This window comes from Microcebus murinus, chromosome 4 (assembly GCF_040939455.1).
Source record: "Microcebus murinus isolate Inina chromosome 4, M.murinus_Inina_mat1.0, whole genome shotgun sequence".
NCBI lineage: Eukaryota > Metazoa > Chordata > Mammalia > Primates > Cheirogaleidae > Microcebus > Microcebus murinus.
Genome location: NC_134107.1, coordinates 53,130,777 through 53,145,631, shown reverse-complemented (window position 1 = coordinate 53,145,631; position 14,855 = coordinate 53,130,777). Strand labels below are relative to the sequence as shown.

The window sequence follows — 14,855 nt, the reverse complement described above, 5'->3', positions numbered from 1 at the left end:
AGTAGCTTCTGGTCCTACAGGTGCTGTGGGAGGCCCCAAAGACTCCCACACATTCTCCAGATAGGGAAGTTCACCAACCTCTCCCCCTAAACAGTGAAATAAGGATTTGCACAGTCAAAACAAGTTGAATCTGGAGTCCCAATCCACTGCTGCTGAGATCGTGGGTATGCCCAGAGTCTCACCATCAAGATGTGGTTCGGAAACAGTGGTTCTGTTTGGAGGTCAGTCCTTGCATGTCAGTCTATAAACTCCACAAGGGGCATAAACAGTGTCTTCTCGGAACATGCAGCATTTTGCTAAGTACCTGGCCTTCGGTAAATATTGGCCAACGATGCATTTGGGCAGCTCTGAGAGTCAGTTGGGAAACTTCAGTGGTTACAGAGATTGGTTCAATAGTTACCTCACAGGGATGGCAGAGTTAAAAGCTATGGTGACAGGTAAGTTATGTAAGTGAGAAACTGACTGGCTGGGGCCTGAGGTCTATAGAACAACAGGCTCCCTGCTGCCTGTGCAGAGAACGGCCACTGCTCTGCTCTATGCCTGCCATGCTAAAGGTAGGCCTAGAGTTGCCAGATTTTCTTAGTTTTCAACAGAAGATGGAAAGCTAGATCTTTTAAATCTTCCAATTTTAAGTGTTGTCAATTTATTCAATGAAAAAAAAAACTTTGCAGGGTATACATTTGTAGGCTGGATGCAACAGGTGCACTGCCAGGTGCATCCTCTGTAAGCCACAGGGTTAACGAGCTCACAGGAGTTGGCAGGATTCTTGGATTAGTGTAGTTCAAACCCTGCCCCCTACCTCCCTGCACTCCACCTCCAGGACATCTCTATGCTGACCCTGACCCTGGCTTGAAGTGAGCCAGCCTCCTCACAGCAGCTGCGCTGGAAGGTCCTTCTTAGTCTTCTGTGACCTCTGCAAGAAGATTATACCTGTAAATCCCCAAGCCAGCAGCTCCCAGTGGGGGAAGGGGAGGGCAAGGGGCTGGGCAGACAGGAAGGTGCCAGCCTGCTCTCCCAGGGGGGGCCTCTCCATAGCCTTCCCTGGGTCACTATCAGCCAGGTATAGACAAAGACACTCTTCCTTGCTTGAGCCAAGACAGCTGGATTTTTTTCCCCAAAGGATTTTTAGTAATAATGAAGGAAAAGCACAAAGGGACATAAACAGAACGAGATGGCCTAGAAATGGGGGTGTTTACAGAGCTTGGTTTTCAGAGTCCAAGAGAGCTACCATATGCCAGATAGCAGAGCCCAGGGAATCCAGTGGGGGAAGAGGGAGGAAGAGTGGATTTCCATTCCTAGTAAGTAGGGAGCCACGCTGAGGAAGAAGGGGCGGGGAGACCGAGGGAACCTAGGAAATTAGGGGGATGGGTGTTCCCATTCCTGAGAAGGGGGAACTTTATGGAAGGTCGGAGGGGGCGAACGGACGAAGACTCCCACGCTGGAAAGGAGAGGGCAGCTCTGCAAAGGAGCCCTCGTGGGGAAAGCGTGTCCGGGACTCGCAGGCCAGCAGGGGAAGGAGCAGCCTCTTAAGCAGTCCCTGTCCCGGGAAGGTTTGAAAGCAGCGGTGCCCTAGTGACGCCGGAAAAGATGGAGCAGTTGTCATGGCGACGTGGAGCACACATAGGAAATAAATAAATAAGCAGTTCAGGCTGCCGCAGCCGCGCCCCCGCGGGACCCGAGCGCGGGGGAGGGGGCCCCGTGGGCCCGGGTCCCCGCAGTCCGCGCGTCCCCGCCATTGGCAGAGCCGGGGGGGGGGGGTCACCCCCCGGGGGGGCGAATGGTACAGTCCTCCGCCCGCGCCTGGCCCGGCCCGCGGCAAGCCAGCGAGCGAGCTAGGAGCCCAGCGCAGCCGCCGCCGCCCTCGGAGCCCGGAGCGGAGCCGGGAGGCGGCGATGGAGGGAGTCAGCAGCCACCGGACCCTGTCCTACAGCCGCTGGAGCTACGACAGGTAGGGCGCGCCCGGAGCATGGGCTCTGCCGGGCCTCTCCAGGTGGCCCTGCGTGGGCGCCCGCGGCTCTCGCTCTCCTGCGGGAGCAGCGGGCCTCGGGGGTGAGAGCGGGCGAGAGCGCCCAGACCCCCACTGTGGACTCAGGCACCGGACCCCCAGGCAGCTGGGACCTAGGGCCTCGGGTATCCGAGCCGGCGCTCCAGGGAGGGTGGCCTCACACCTACCGGGCAGAGCTGTCGGAGGAGGCATGCTTCACCCGGACCGCGGACTGTCACCTGTACCCCACCCCACCCCCACTCCTACCCCGACTGCCCCGCCGGGTCGGTCAGAGCTGGAACCGCGCGTAGGGGTGCGGAGGGGCTGCGGGCGGGGCGGGGCGGGGCCCTGGCAGGGTGGGGTGAGGAGGGGCGCCCCTCGGCTCCAGGATGCGCGCACCCGTACTGCCGCCGCCCGGGTCTGCTCCCCGCTGGCCCACGAGGGGACGAGGTCTGGCCCCGGCGGAGTGCCCGCTCGCTGCCGGGGACCTGCAAGCCGCTGCCTGCTCGGCGGGGCGCGATGGCAGCCGAGGCCGGCTGCGGGGCGCAGGGGGCGCGGGAGAGGTACCGGCGCCGCCGGGTTGCCAGGCTGCGCGCCCGCCCTGCGGGGATGGAAAGCTGCCGGCGGCGTGGGCGGTTTGGAGCTTCGCTCCCCACGCGCTCGTCCTGGAGGAAGGAATCATCCTCCTTGGAGAAATGAGAAAAATAAGGACAACGAAATGAGTTGGTCGTAAAGCCGAGATCTATTCCGAGATTATGTCCATTCTACCTTTGGTGTGTTGAATGCCATCCCTCAATTTAAAATGAAGCCATGATGATAGTAGTTTTTTTTAAAAAAAAAAAAAGTTTCTAAACCCCATATCTATCTCTAGAATTCTGGAATTAAATTTTCTGATCCACGATCCATGGCCCTAAATGGTGAGGGCTGGAGGAGAAACTTCGTAAATAGCGCTGCTCTCACCTCCGGGAAGTCCTGCTTCCTGCTGCTCTTCTTCCCTTCACTCTGCCAAAAACTCTCGCGCTTCTTTGACAGCCCTTGTTTTCCTAGGTTCATAGGAACAGGTGTCCCTCCTGCCCAAGCTAATTCCCCTAGGACCCCTCCTCACCTTCCCTGGGTCTCTCCCTACCTGTCTTCATCTTCAGCCTCCTCTCCTTACAGGGACCTTTCCTCTGCCTGTAAAACTATCCAAGTTCATCCTGTCACCTTCCTCAAGATGGGTGCAACTCATCTACCTTTTTCTTAGCTTTCATTGCCTTCTTTGGGGGGAAATATTGTCTGAATTTGTTCTCTGTTTCCTCATCAACTCTTCTTGCACAGCCCTAGCAACCTGCTGTCCACCTCACAGTTCCAATGAACTTGCCTTTTTGAAAAAAATGGAGCAGTCCTCAACATTTGTGGCCCCAGGGACCAGTTTCATGGAAGACAATTTTTCCACCCAACAGGTGTTGGGGGCGTGGGGGGAGGTGGAGCTCAGGCCGGTGATGCCAGGATGGGGAGCTGCTGTAAACACAGATGAAGCTTCCCTTCCGGGTTCACCTGCTCTATGGCCTGGTTCCCAGTTTCTGCCTCGCGCCAGGCATGTTAACCCCCGCAATTTTTCCATGGACAAGGGGGTATGGGGATGGGGGCGAGGCTGAGTTCAGGCTGTGACGTTCCTAACAGGCCACAGACTGGTACCAGGCTGCAGCCTGGGGGGTTGGGGACTGCAGCTCTATAGGGAGAACTCTAACAGTATTGAAATCTTAAACTTAAAATAACAAAACCTACAAGTTTGTGTTCAGATCCCAAATCATACATTCATGCGTTTATTCAACAAACATGTATTGGATGCCAACTACCATGTATCCCCGAAAATAAGACAGGGTCTTATATTTATTTTTCCTCAAGAAGATATCCTAGGACTTATTTTCAGGGGGTGTGTTATTTTTTTTTAATACGGTACAAAAATCTACATTTATTCAAATATAGTTAAGTCGTCTTCTTCTGGAACATCATCATAACTCTCCAAACCCCGAATTCCATCTTGAATTTCTTGTGACTCTATTTCCTTTAGAACCATGGCCCCAATCTCTCATGTGGAGCAATAGAGCTCTCATGGGGCAGATGAGAAGGGCTACTCATCTTCTTTACTGCTCCACAATGAAAATGCATGGGTTGTGCAGATATGCTGAGTAGCCACACCCATCTTATTTTTGGGGTAGGGCTTATGTTGCACAAATGCTTAGAAATCCTGCTAGGGCTTATTTTATGAGTAGGTCTTACTTTTGGGGAAACATAGTATGTGACCCCTGGAGGTAAGGAGGTAAAAAGACATAATTCCTTCCCCCAAATGAGCACACAGTCTAGATTCTAGTAGACATAGTGGTAGCATACTCCAAAGGCCTAATGCACACATGAGAGAGAAATTTTTAATTGTGCTTCTCTATATAATTTTTTTCCCTGCAAAAACAAACAAAAGCAGAATGATTGTAGAATTAGACAACCTGGATTCAAATTCTGATTCCACCTAGCTATCCTTGGACAAATTATTTCTCCTCTCTGGGCCTCAGTTTCTTCATCTGTAAAATGGGGAAGTGTTATGAGTATTAAATGAGGTCATAAATATAAAGGGCTTAGCATACTCCCTGGGACATGGTAATCATGCAATAAGTGAGTACCTGTTACTGTCTTATTAATAAATATTATAAATATTTTTGGGAACCTAGTCTTCCACAGAAGCTCAGTTTGAAAATCAGTGTTCTCCTTTTTAGACCCTTAAATAAAGACTTTTCCTGGGGTTCTGTCTTTAGAGCTCTCTTCTTCTCACCCCGACACCCTCAACACACAGGGGAGCTGTGTGAAGAAAATGCTTCCCTACCCCTTGTCCAAACTAGCGGAATCAGAATATCCAGGGGTAGGACCCTGGACTCAATATTTGTATGAAACTTCTCAGGTGACTATGATACAGCTGGTTTGGCTACCCTCTGAAACCACTGGTTCATACCACCCACCTCCATTTTCTAATTAATGCTTGGTTTTTTAAGACATAAAAATTGAATTATTCAAAAAATTATATAATCCTCTATAAAGTTATTTAAAAATATTATATAGGCAACATATGCATAGGGTACGCTGGTATTAAAAGTGAAGTTCTGTTTTTCTGCTGCCTCCATCCTGGCCCCCCACTTCACAGGTAACCACTGTTCATATTAATAGCTAACCTTCACTTTGCAACCCTGTTCTCTGGCTTCTGTCCCCGACACATTTTTGAACCTGGGAAACAACGTCAAGTTCCTATAGATTCCCATCCAAGCTGACCTCTCCTCAGTGTGTTTATTTAAAATGTTTAGGTTTTTCCCCTTGCTCCTGGGGCCATATGTTTATCAGTTATCTGTTACTGTGTAATAAATCACGTACAGACTTAGTGCCTTAAAATAACGACTGTTAATTTGCATAAGATTCTGTGGATCAGCAATTTGGCTGGACTCAGCTAAGCAGTTTCTGTGATCTGTGCCCATCGGCCAGGCTCAGCTTTTCCAGGCTGGGCTTGCTCAGTATCTGGTGCCTGGGCTGGGAAGGCTGGAATAGCTGGGCGTCTCTCCACGTGCTCTATCATCTTCCAACAGGCGAGCTCGGGTTCGTTCACTTGGTGGTGGAAGGATTCCCAGTGAGAGGGCAGAAGCTGCAAGGCCTCCTGAAGCCTAGGTTTAGAACTTGCACAGTATCACTCTGCCACACTGTATTGGTAAAGTACGTAAAAAAAAAAAAAAATGCCAGTCCACATTTAAGGGGGAGGGACATAAGCCTTACCACTTGACCGGAGGGGCTGCAAACAATTTATGGCCACTTGTACAATCTACCACAATATACTTCCTACATTTTTAAATTTCTGACTCCTCTTGGTCCCCACTTTCCAAATGTGAACACATACCAAAGCACTCCTCTCTTGCATTCCATTCCATGCCATTCCATTCTCAGGCTACACCCTGGTCTCAGTTATCAACTCAATACTTTTAACCTGGAGACCCATATCTTCAACCTCAACCTCTTTGCCAAGCCTTAGCCCTCTTTCTGTAATAAATGCCTATGGACATGTCCATCTCGATATTCCACCACACCCCTAACTCAACAGATTCAAAATCAGACCCTTCACTGATAACTGTATTCTCTATTCAGCATCCTTCCAGCCAAATGATCTCCTCAAAACCTTACCATTGACCTTGATCTCTCCCAGTCTAGTCATTTTGTTTGTCTCTTCTTATCCATACCACTGATTGTTATTAAGATAATATGAAGCTTTGTGCAGTGGCAGTATCGTAGCCAATGAGGTTTATCTGAGGCACAATTATTGCTAATTGAAAACTTTCCCCAATACCCTGCCATGACAACTTGCAACATGCTCAGGATTGGCAATTTTTGATAGTCCCTGTGGGAACTGAGTGGTGTAAATTCATTTGAAAAAAAAAATATATATATATATATATGAAATGACATATGTAAAATGACTGGCACAAAATAGGTGTCATCAAGTCCATTGGTTTCAACAGTGTGGCACTTCATTAACCATTTCATCTCCACTCGAGCTTCAGTCATTTTCCTAAATGGCTTCAGTGCCCACGTCAGTGACCAAATAGCACTCTTCATTCACAATTTCTGGACCTTCCCATTCTAGACACTTCTCTTCAGTTATGCACACGTTAAATTCTTAGATGTGGACACCTTGACCACTTTGCTGCTTCTCTCATGCACTGTAACATCTCACTCTCTGACCTCAGGTACCTCCCTACGCCAGTGCTCCTACCACACCACAGAGATGTCTAGTGTCTGCATTTCTGCATTTTCTCTTGGTCTGCCATCCTTTTCCTGTCCTCTCTTCCCTTCCCAGCTTGGACCACATGGTAGATTATTTCAATCACTCACTCCAGTACTTTGTGTTCCCTCACATGTGCTTGGCACAACTCCAGCCATGCACGGATTCTAACACTGGCTAGAATCTCCATCCCTTTCTCCTCGGGGCACCAGAACACTACCACAAAAACTACACAGCTATGCAGAATGCCACCAATTCCTAGTCTTCATCTGCAGCCTGGCCTCTACACCCTCTCTCAGCCTCTCCCTGGTGAGCTTCATACCCTTTCTCCACAATGTTCTTCCACACCTGCCTCATTCTCAGGACCCCTCTCCACTTGACCCTCACCCACACCCCCACACTCTAAGCAAATGGCACCCCTCCTGCCCCTTTGAGACACATCGATCACATTGGGCATTATCTTCTGTCGCTGTCTGACTCCACTTCAGTCACTCCCTGGTAGGGCTTTTTTTGTTGTTTCCAATTCTTTGCTATGTTAAGCAATTCTGTGATAAACATCCTTGTATACTTAACATTCTTTCCTCATGTCTGATTATTCGATTAGAGCAAACTTCTGGAAGAAGGGTTATTAGTTTCCAATTTGGGCTATTTTCAGATTGTCCTCCAGAAGGAGTGAATTGATTCTATAGGCAGTTGCTTTAGCTGCATTGCTTTATAATTATGTTTGTTTGCAAATTTGGCCTCTCAGACTCTGAGACAATAGCACACTGAGACACTCTAGCACAACTGCTCAGAACTTGGATTTTGTAATAGAAGTGACCTGGCTTTGAAGCCCAGTTCCTGCAATTATCGGTTATATGATTTTAGACAAGTGACTTAACTACCATCTACAAATAGATAATAATAATAGTACCTACCTCTGAAGGCCATCCATTCATTCAATATGTATCTACAGAGCACCTCCCAGATGCCAGGCAACATTTTAGCATTGGGAACAGAGCAGTGAACCAAATAAAGTCCCTGTTCTCATAGTTCTTACTGTCTAGTGGGGGGAGAGAGAGATAGAGAAAATATTAATATATAATGTGTCAGTGCTAAGTGACTTATATAACATGATAAGAGCAAAGAAGAAAGGCAGAGTAAAGAGAGCGGCTGACTGCCTGGGGGTGGTGGTGAGTGTGCTGTGTCATATGGCATGGTCTGGGAAACCCTTTATGATGAAGTGATATTTCGGGAGAGACCTGAAAAAATCAAGGGAATGAATCATGTGACTAATGGGAAAAATGTTCCAGGGAAGGAAGCAGCAAGTGAAAAAGTCCTGAGCTAGGACCTAGTGTGTTTGGGAATAGCAAGGAAGCCAGTGTGTCCTCGTGCCTCTCTGTATGTTCCCTTCCTGTTCCTCTCCCAACCCCCACACCTCTGCCCCACATCCTCAGGGAACTACTGATCTGTTTCCTAGAATTTTATATAAATGGAATCATCCAGTATGAACCCTTTTTTTTTTGGTCTGACTTCTTTCACACAACATAATTATTTTGATATTCTTCCATGTTGTTGCATGAATCAATAGATCATTTCTTTTTATTGCTGAGTAGTATTCATGAATATACCACAGCTTATCTATCACCTGTTGAGTTGTTTCCACTTTTGGCTCTTACGAATAAAGCTTTTGTACAAGTCTTCATGTACAAGTCTTTGTATGAACATGTATTTTTACTTCTCTTTGGAAAATACTTAGCAGTGGAATAACTGAATCATATGGTAGGTATACATCTAAATTTTTAAGAAGCTGCCTAACTTTTCTAAAGTGGTGGGACCATTTTACATTCTTATGAGCAGAGGCTGAGAGTCAATTCATCCATATCCTTGGTTCAGTTACAGTTTTATAGTCAGTCTTTTAACCTTAGCCATTCTATTAAGCATGTAATAGATCTCATAGTGACTTTATTTTGCATTTTACATTATAATGCATTTTATATTAGCTATCATTAATGACTAATGATGTTGAGCATCTTTTCATGCACTTGTTTGCTATCTATATATCTTCTTTGGAGAAGTATGTGTTAAAATACTTCCCCATATTAAAATTGGGTTGTTTCCTTATTACTGAGTTTTGAAATTTCCTTGTATACTCTGAATACATTTTTGTGGTTTTTTTTTAGGCAGAGTCTCACTCTGTCACCCAGGGTAGACTGCAGTGGCAGCAGCATATGGCACCACAGCCTCAAATTCCTGGGCTCAAGCCATCCTTCTGCCTCAGCCTCCCAAGTAGCTGGGACTACAGGCACACGCCATGACACCTGGCTAATTTTTCTATTTTTAGTAGAGACTGGGTCTCGCTCTTGCTCAGGCTGGTCTCAAACTCCTGAACTCAAGCAGTCCTCCCGCCTCAGCCTTCCAGAGTGCTAGGTGGATACATGTCCTTTATCTGATATATGACTTGCAATATTTTCTCCCAGTCTGTGTCTTTCTTTTCATTCTCTTATGTATTTTCAAGAGTAGTGGTTTTTAGTTTTGATGAAATACAGTTTATCCATTTGTTCTTTCATGGATTGTGCTTCTGGTGTCATATCGAAGAAATCATGGCCTACCTTGAGGTGACAGAGGTTTTCTCCTAGGAATTTTCTAATTTTATGTTTTAAACTTAGATCTGTGTTACATTTTGAGTTAACTTTTTGTATATGGTATGAGGTTCATTAAAAAAAATGAAGGCCGGGCGAGGTGGCTCACACCTGCAATCCTAGCACTCTGGGAGGCCGAGGCAGGTGGATCGTTTGAGCTCAGGAGTTCAAGACCAGCCTGAGCAAGAGCGAGACCCCATCTCTACTAAAAATAAAAATAAAAATAAATTAATTGGCCAACTAAAAATAGAAAAAAATAAAGAAATTAAAAAATGAATATCTAATTGTTCCGGCACTATTTGTTGAAAAAGACTTTCCTATTTCTGCTGAATTACTTTTGCACCTTTATAGAAAATCAGTTGTCCTTATTGTAAATTTGTGTCTGTACTTTCTATTATGATCCATTGATCTATTTGTCTTTATTGATGCCAATACACACTGTCATGATTACTGCAGCTTTATAGTAAGTCTTGAAATCAGGTAGTTTAGGACTTTCAACTTTGTTCTTCTTTCACAAAGTTGCTTTGACTATTCTAGGTCCTTTTCAATTTCAAGTGAATTTGACAGTGAACTTTTCAAGTTCTATCCCACACCTCTCAAAAAAGCCTGCTGAGATTTTGATTGGTATTTTGTTAAATGTGTAGATCAATCTGGGGAGAGTTGGCATCTTAGTGATATTGGGCCTTCCAATTCATGAATATGGTATATATATGTCTGTTTATTTAGATTATCTTAATTTCTCCCAGGCATATTTTATAGTTTTCAATGTATAGGTCTTTTGCCTCCTTTCCAAGATTTAACCCTAAGTATTGCATATTTTTGAATGATATTGTAAATGATATTATTTTATAAATGGTATTTTTAAAATTCTAATTTCCAGTTGCTCATTGCTAGTGTATAGCAATACAGCTGGAGTATTTTAATTGTGGTAAATTACATAAAATGAACCATTTCAATGGTTTCCAAATGTACAATTCAGTGGCATCAATTACATTCACAGTGTTGTGCAACCATCACCACTATCTATTTCTAAAACCTTTTTGTCACCCAGACAGAAACTCTGTACTCGTTAAGAAATAACTTAACACTCACCCCTCTTCCCAGGCCCTGGTAACCTCTAATTTACTTGCTGTCTCTACAAATTTGCCTCTTTCAGACATTTCATATAAATGGAATCATATAATATTTTTCTTCTTATTTCACTTAGCATAACATTTTTAAGATTCATCCATGTTGTAGCATGTATGAGAACTTCATTCCTTTTTTGACTGAGTAATATTTCATTCTACACATGTATCACATTTTGTTTTATGCATTCATCTGTTGAGAATACTTGAGTTATTTCCACCTTTTGGCTATTGTGAAGACACTACAATGCAGATTGGTGTGTGAATATCTGTTTGAGTCTCTGTTTTCAATTCTTTTGAGTACTATATACTTAGTAGTAGAATTGCTAGATTATGTAATAATTTTATGTTTGGCTTTTTGAGAAAACACAAAATTGTTTTCTACAGAGGCTGCACCATTTTATATTCCTACCAACAGCAATTTACTGGGTTCCTGTTTCTCTACATCCTCACTAATATCTGCTAATTTTTAGGTTATTATAGTCATTCTAGTACAGTCTAGGAAGTGGCATCTTATTAAGGTTTTGATTTGCATTTCCCTGATGACTAATCAGCATCTTTTCATGTGCTTATTGATGATTTCTATCTTGGAAAAATGTCTATTCAGGTCCTTTGCCTACTTTTTAATTGGGTTGTCTTTTTGTTGCTGAGTTATAGGAGTTGTTTATGTATTCTGGATATTAAATTCTTATCAGATGTCTGATTTGCAAATATTTTCTCACATTCTGTAGGTTGTCTTCTCACTTTCTTGATAAAGTCCTTTGAAGCACAATAATTTTAATTTTGATGAAGTCCAATTTATTTATTTTCCTTTTGTTGCTTATGTTTTTAGTATCATATCTAAAAATCCATTTCCAAATCCTAGGTCATGAAGATTTACGTATTTTCTTATAAGTATTTTGTAGCTTTAGAGCTTATGTTTAGGTCAATGATCCATTTTGAGTTCATTTTTGTGTATTACATGAGGTGGTAGTCCAACTTCCTTCTTTTACATGTGGAAATCCAGTTGTCTGAGCACCATTTGTTAAAGAGAGTATTCTTTTTCCCATCCAATGGACAGGGCACCCTGATCAAAAATCAACTGGTAGATATGTGGGTTATTTCTGGACTCTGAATGCTATTCCATTGCTCTACATGTCTATCCTTATGCCAGAACCATACTGTTTTGATTACTGTAGTTTTGTATTAAGCTTTGAATAAGAGAGAAGGGCAGGGGAGCATGACATGGCCTGTAACACATGTTTAGGGAAGGCTGGGACTCTGAAGAGGCTGGGTTACAGGGATGACACAAAGGGGTCAGTAGAGCTTGAGTCTTGATAGTAGACAGACCTGGGCTCAAATCTCAGTTCCACCTCTTAATAGCTGTGTAAATGTGGCACAGTAAGAGGAAATTCCTATTGCTTTGTTGATTATAAAATTCATTTCTGAACAGCCTGAGCAAGAGCAAGACTCCATCTCTACACAAAATATGTTATTATTATTTTTTGTTGTTGTTGGCCAATTAATTCCTTTCTATTTTTTTTTTAGTAGAGTCGGGTCTCACTCTTGTTCAGGCTGGTCTCAAACTCCTGACTTTGAGCAATCCACCCGCCTTGGCCTCCCAGAATGCTAGGATTACAGGAGTGAGCCACTGCGCCCAACCTCTACAAAAAAATAGAAAAATAAGCTGAATGTGGTGGCATACACCTGTAGTCCCAGCTACTCAGGAGGCTGAGGCAGAAGGATCACTTGAGCTCAGCAGTTGGAGGTTGCAGTGAGCTATGATGAGGCCACTGCACTCTAGCCTGGGCAACAGAGTGAGACCCTGTCTCAAAAAAACAACCCCAAAAAACAAAAAAAACATATTTGCCACTTATAAAAAGGACAGAAACAAAGGTGAAATCACTCGGAAGTGTATCAAGTAGAAAGTTACTTAATCATCTTCAGTCTATTTCCTCGTCTGTAAAATGGGGGTGATATTTTACTTACAGTGAAGGGCCATTGTGAGAATTGAATGACACACTGTTTGTGTACCTTCTCACATGGGCTTTGCATTAGCAAAAAGAGACACATACACTAGGGAGTAGGCGAAAGTCAGGCATGGTGGTGTGGGCCTGTAATCCCAGTTACCTTGGGGCTTGGAGGCTTCCTTGAACTATGATCATGCCACTGCATCCCAACATGGGTAACAGATCGAGAAGCCACCTCTAAAAAAAAAAAAGGAAGTGAAGTGAGTTCATGATTTAATTGGCCTAGAGCTTACTGGTGATAATGGAACAACACTGGGCTCCTCCACAACATATCTTGGTGTGGCTTTCTTCTGGCCTCTTGATTCTCAGACAGGGCATGCAGTTGCTGGTGACATTCTGCACAGTTAGGTTTCTGTCAAGTTGAGGGTGTAGCCCAATTCTTATTGTAAAAGTAGCCCTTTTTCACTAAAGCTTTATTTTACCACTCCAGGAGAGCTTAACATTAACACAACATATGCTTCTGGTTTGGGCAGTGAGGCATGGTCTTGCTATGTTGCTCAGGCTGGATTCGAACTTCTGGGCTCCCAGCTCAGCCTCCTGAGGAGGTGAGACTCCAGGTGTGTGCCACTGCACCCAGCCTTCTCCAGCTACATACTTTTGGCCAGGGGTGGGGCTGCGATGGGAGGGAGCCAAAATTCAGAGATATTTCTGAACAATGGCTTGGGCTTCTGCTTTCTAGTGTTTAAAAAAGATGTTTCTTGTTTCTGCACAGTATTCAAGTCACTTGCACTGGATACCTGTGACCATAGGAAAGCTACTGAACTGCTGTGAGCCTCTATTTCTTCATCTAAAATGGAGAAAATAATAATAGTACCTATCTCATAGCGTGGTTGTAAGCGTTAGATGAGTCACTATGCCTAAGACTTACTAAACATAGGGTGCTTGGGACAGTGCCTGGCACATAGTAAGTGCTATTTGATTGTTAGTTATTGTTATAATTACCTGGGGACCTCCACTAGTATCAAGACTTTTATATCCAGGTGAATCTGAAAGTTAGGCAGTTCCTAGATGCAAGGACAGGTGTGGTGACCCAGTTAGGCCCTGTCCTCAGGAGCTCCGTGAGGAGAGTGGGCAGGAAAGGGAGGAGGCCGAGATGGGTCAGGACCACATCTAGGGAGGCAGTCCAGGGCCTGAAGACAGATGGCTAAGGAACACCCAGTGGGTACTAACCGGGATCAGTTGGGTGAAAGGGGCACAGTTGCAGGGCCTCAGGTCAAAGATGAGAAGCAGGATCAGATGGGGACTTTGGAGGCTGGAGACCTTAGCCAGTGCCTGAGGCCTGGGTGACAAGGTTTAGCTCCCTCAAGACGGACTGAGCTTTTAGCCCCAGTGAATTCACAATTATATAAGGACACTGAAATAGACTTCCAGTCTTAGGACTTGGACGTGTGCCACAGCTGTTGACAGACCACTACAGAGGGACTTGTAGGGACGAGCCCAGCTAACTCCAGTGGGGCAGCTGGCAGAAACTGAGCAATAGCAGAGCAGGCTTGGGGGCAGTCAGGCTGAGCACTGTGGCATTTAGGCTCCCCAGAGCTTATTCTGAAATAAGGAGGTGATGCTGGCACTGGTGGTGTACTTATTTTAATTTCTTATTTTTAATTATTATGGGTACATAATATTTGCATATCTTTATAGGGTACATGTGATGTTTTGATACAGGCATACAATGTGAATTAATCAATCAGGGTAATTGGGGTTGCACACTTGGTTTTATGAAGCAGGAACAGAGTCAGAAGTCTGGGATTTCCTTCCCCATTAATTCCCATTCTGCCTCTGGGCAAGTCATTTGGCTCCCTGGACTTGTTTTCCGTGAAGTTGAAGGGGCTGGACTGGTTGACTGAGCATGCTTCTAGTTCTGATATTCTGTGTGTACATGGCCTGTGGCCTCAGTGTGTGTTCTGTGATTGGAAAGGACACAGTGGAGGGATGAGAACAGGACAGCTGGGATTGGAGATCCTTGCCACGACAGTGCCAGCTTAGGGGTTTCTGGGCAGGGGAGTCTGAGGTGGCCACCAGGGACATGTGGCCAGGGGCATGTCCCTGCTTTGTTCCAGAGCTTTTGGAGTATAACTATTTCTCTTTTGATGGATTTATAGCAGGACAGGACCAAGACGACTGGCCTGGGTGGGACAAATGGGGGCAGTGGCACAGGGGCCAATGAGGATGGCTCCAGAGGGCAATGAGTGGGGAGTGGCCTGTCTCTCTTGCAGCTGAGGTGACTGGGCTCAGGGTGACTAGGGGGTGGGAAGAGGAGTCAGTTATGCAGGTGAGGCAAGGACTTCTCAAATCCTTTGGGACTTGCCCACACTGAGCTTTGACGTC

The 14,855-nt window shown here is 45.1% G+C and overlaps 1 protein-coding gene and 1 non-coding gene across 3 annotated transcripts in view; both read left to right on the top strand.

The window, feature by feature from the left end:
• The first annotated feature begins 1,802 nt into the window (after positions 1-1,802).
• Positions 1,803-14,855, top strand: part of TUB (TUB bipartite transcription factor) — an 85,263-nt gene continuing 72,210 nt past the window's right edge. Inside the window, exon 1 of one of the 2 annotated variants that reach the window (XM_076002204.1) lies at positions 1,803-1,948. In XM_076002204.1, the coding sequence (XP_075858319.1) occupies positions 1,893-1,948 (56 nt within the window). In that variant the 5' untranslated portion in view covers positions 1,803-1,892. The remainder of the gene's footprint in view (positions 1,949-14,855) is intronic. The other variant, XM_076002206.1, reaches the window with a different exon arrangement.
• On the top strand, positions 6,258-6,397 carry LOC142870699 (U4 spliceosomal RNA). Its single transcript, XR_012919048.1, has one exon. It is a non-coding gene; the product is annotated as a U4 spliceosomal RNA (small nuclear RNA).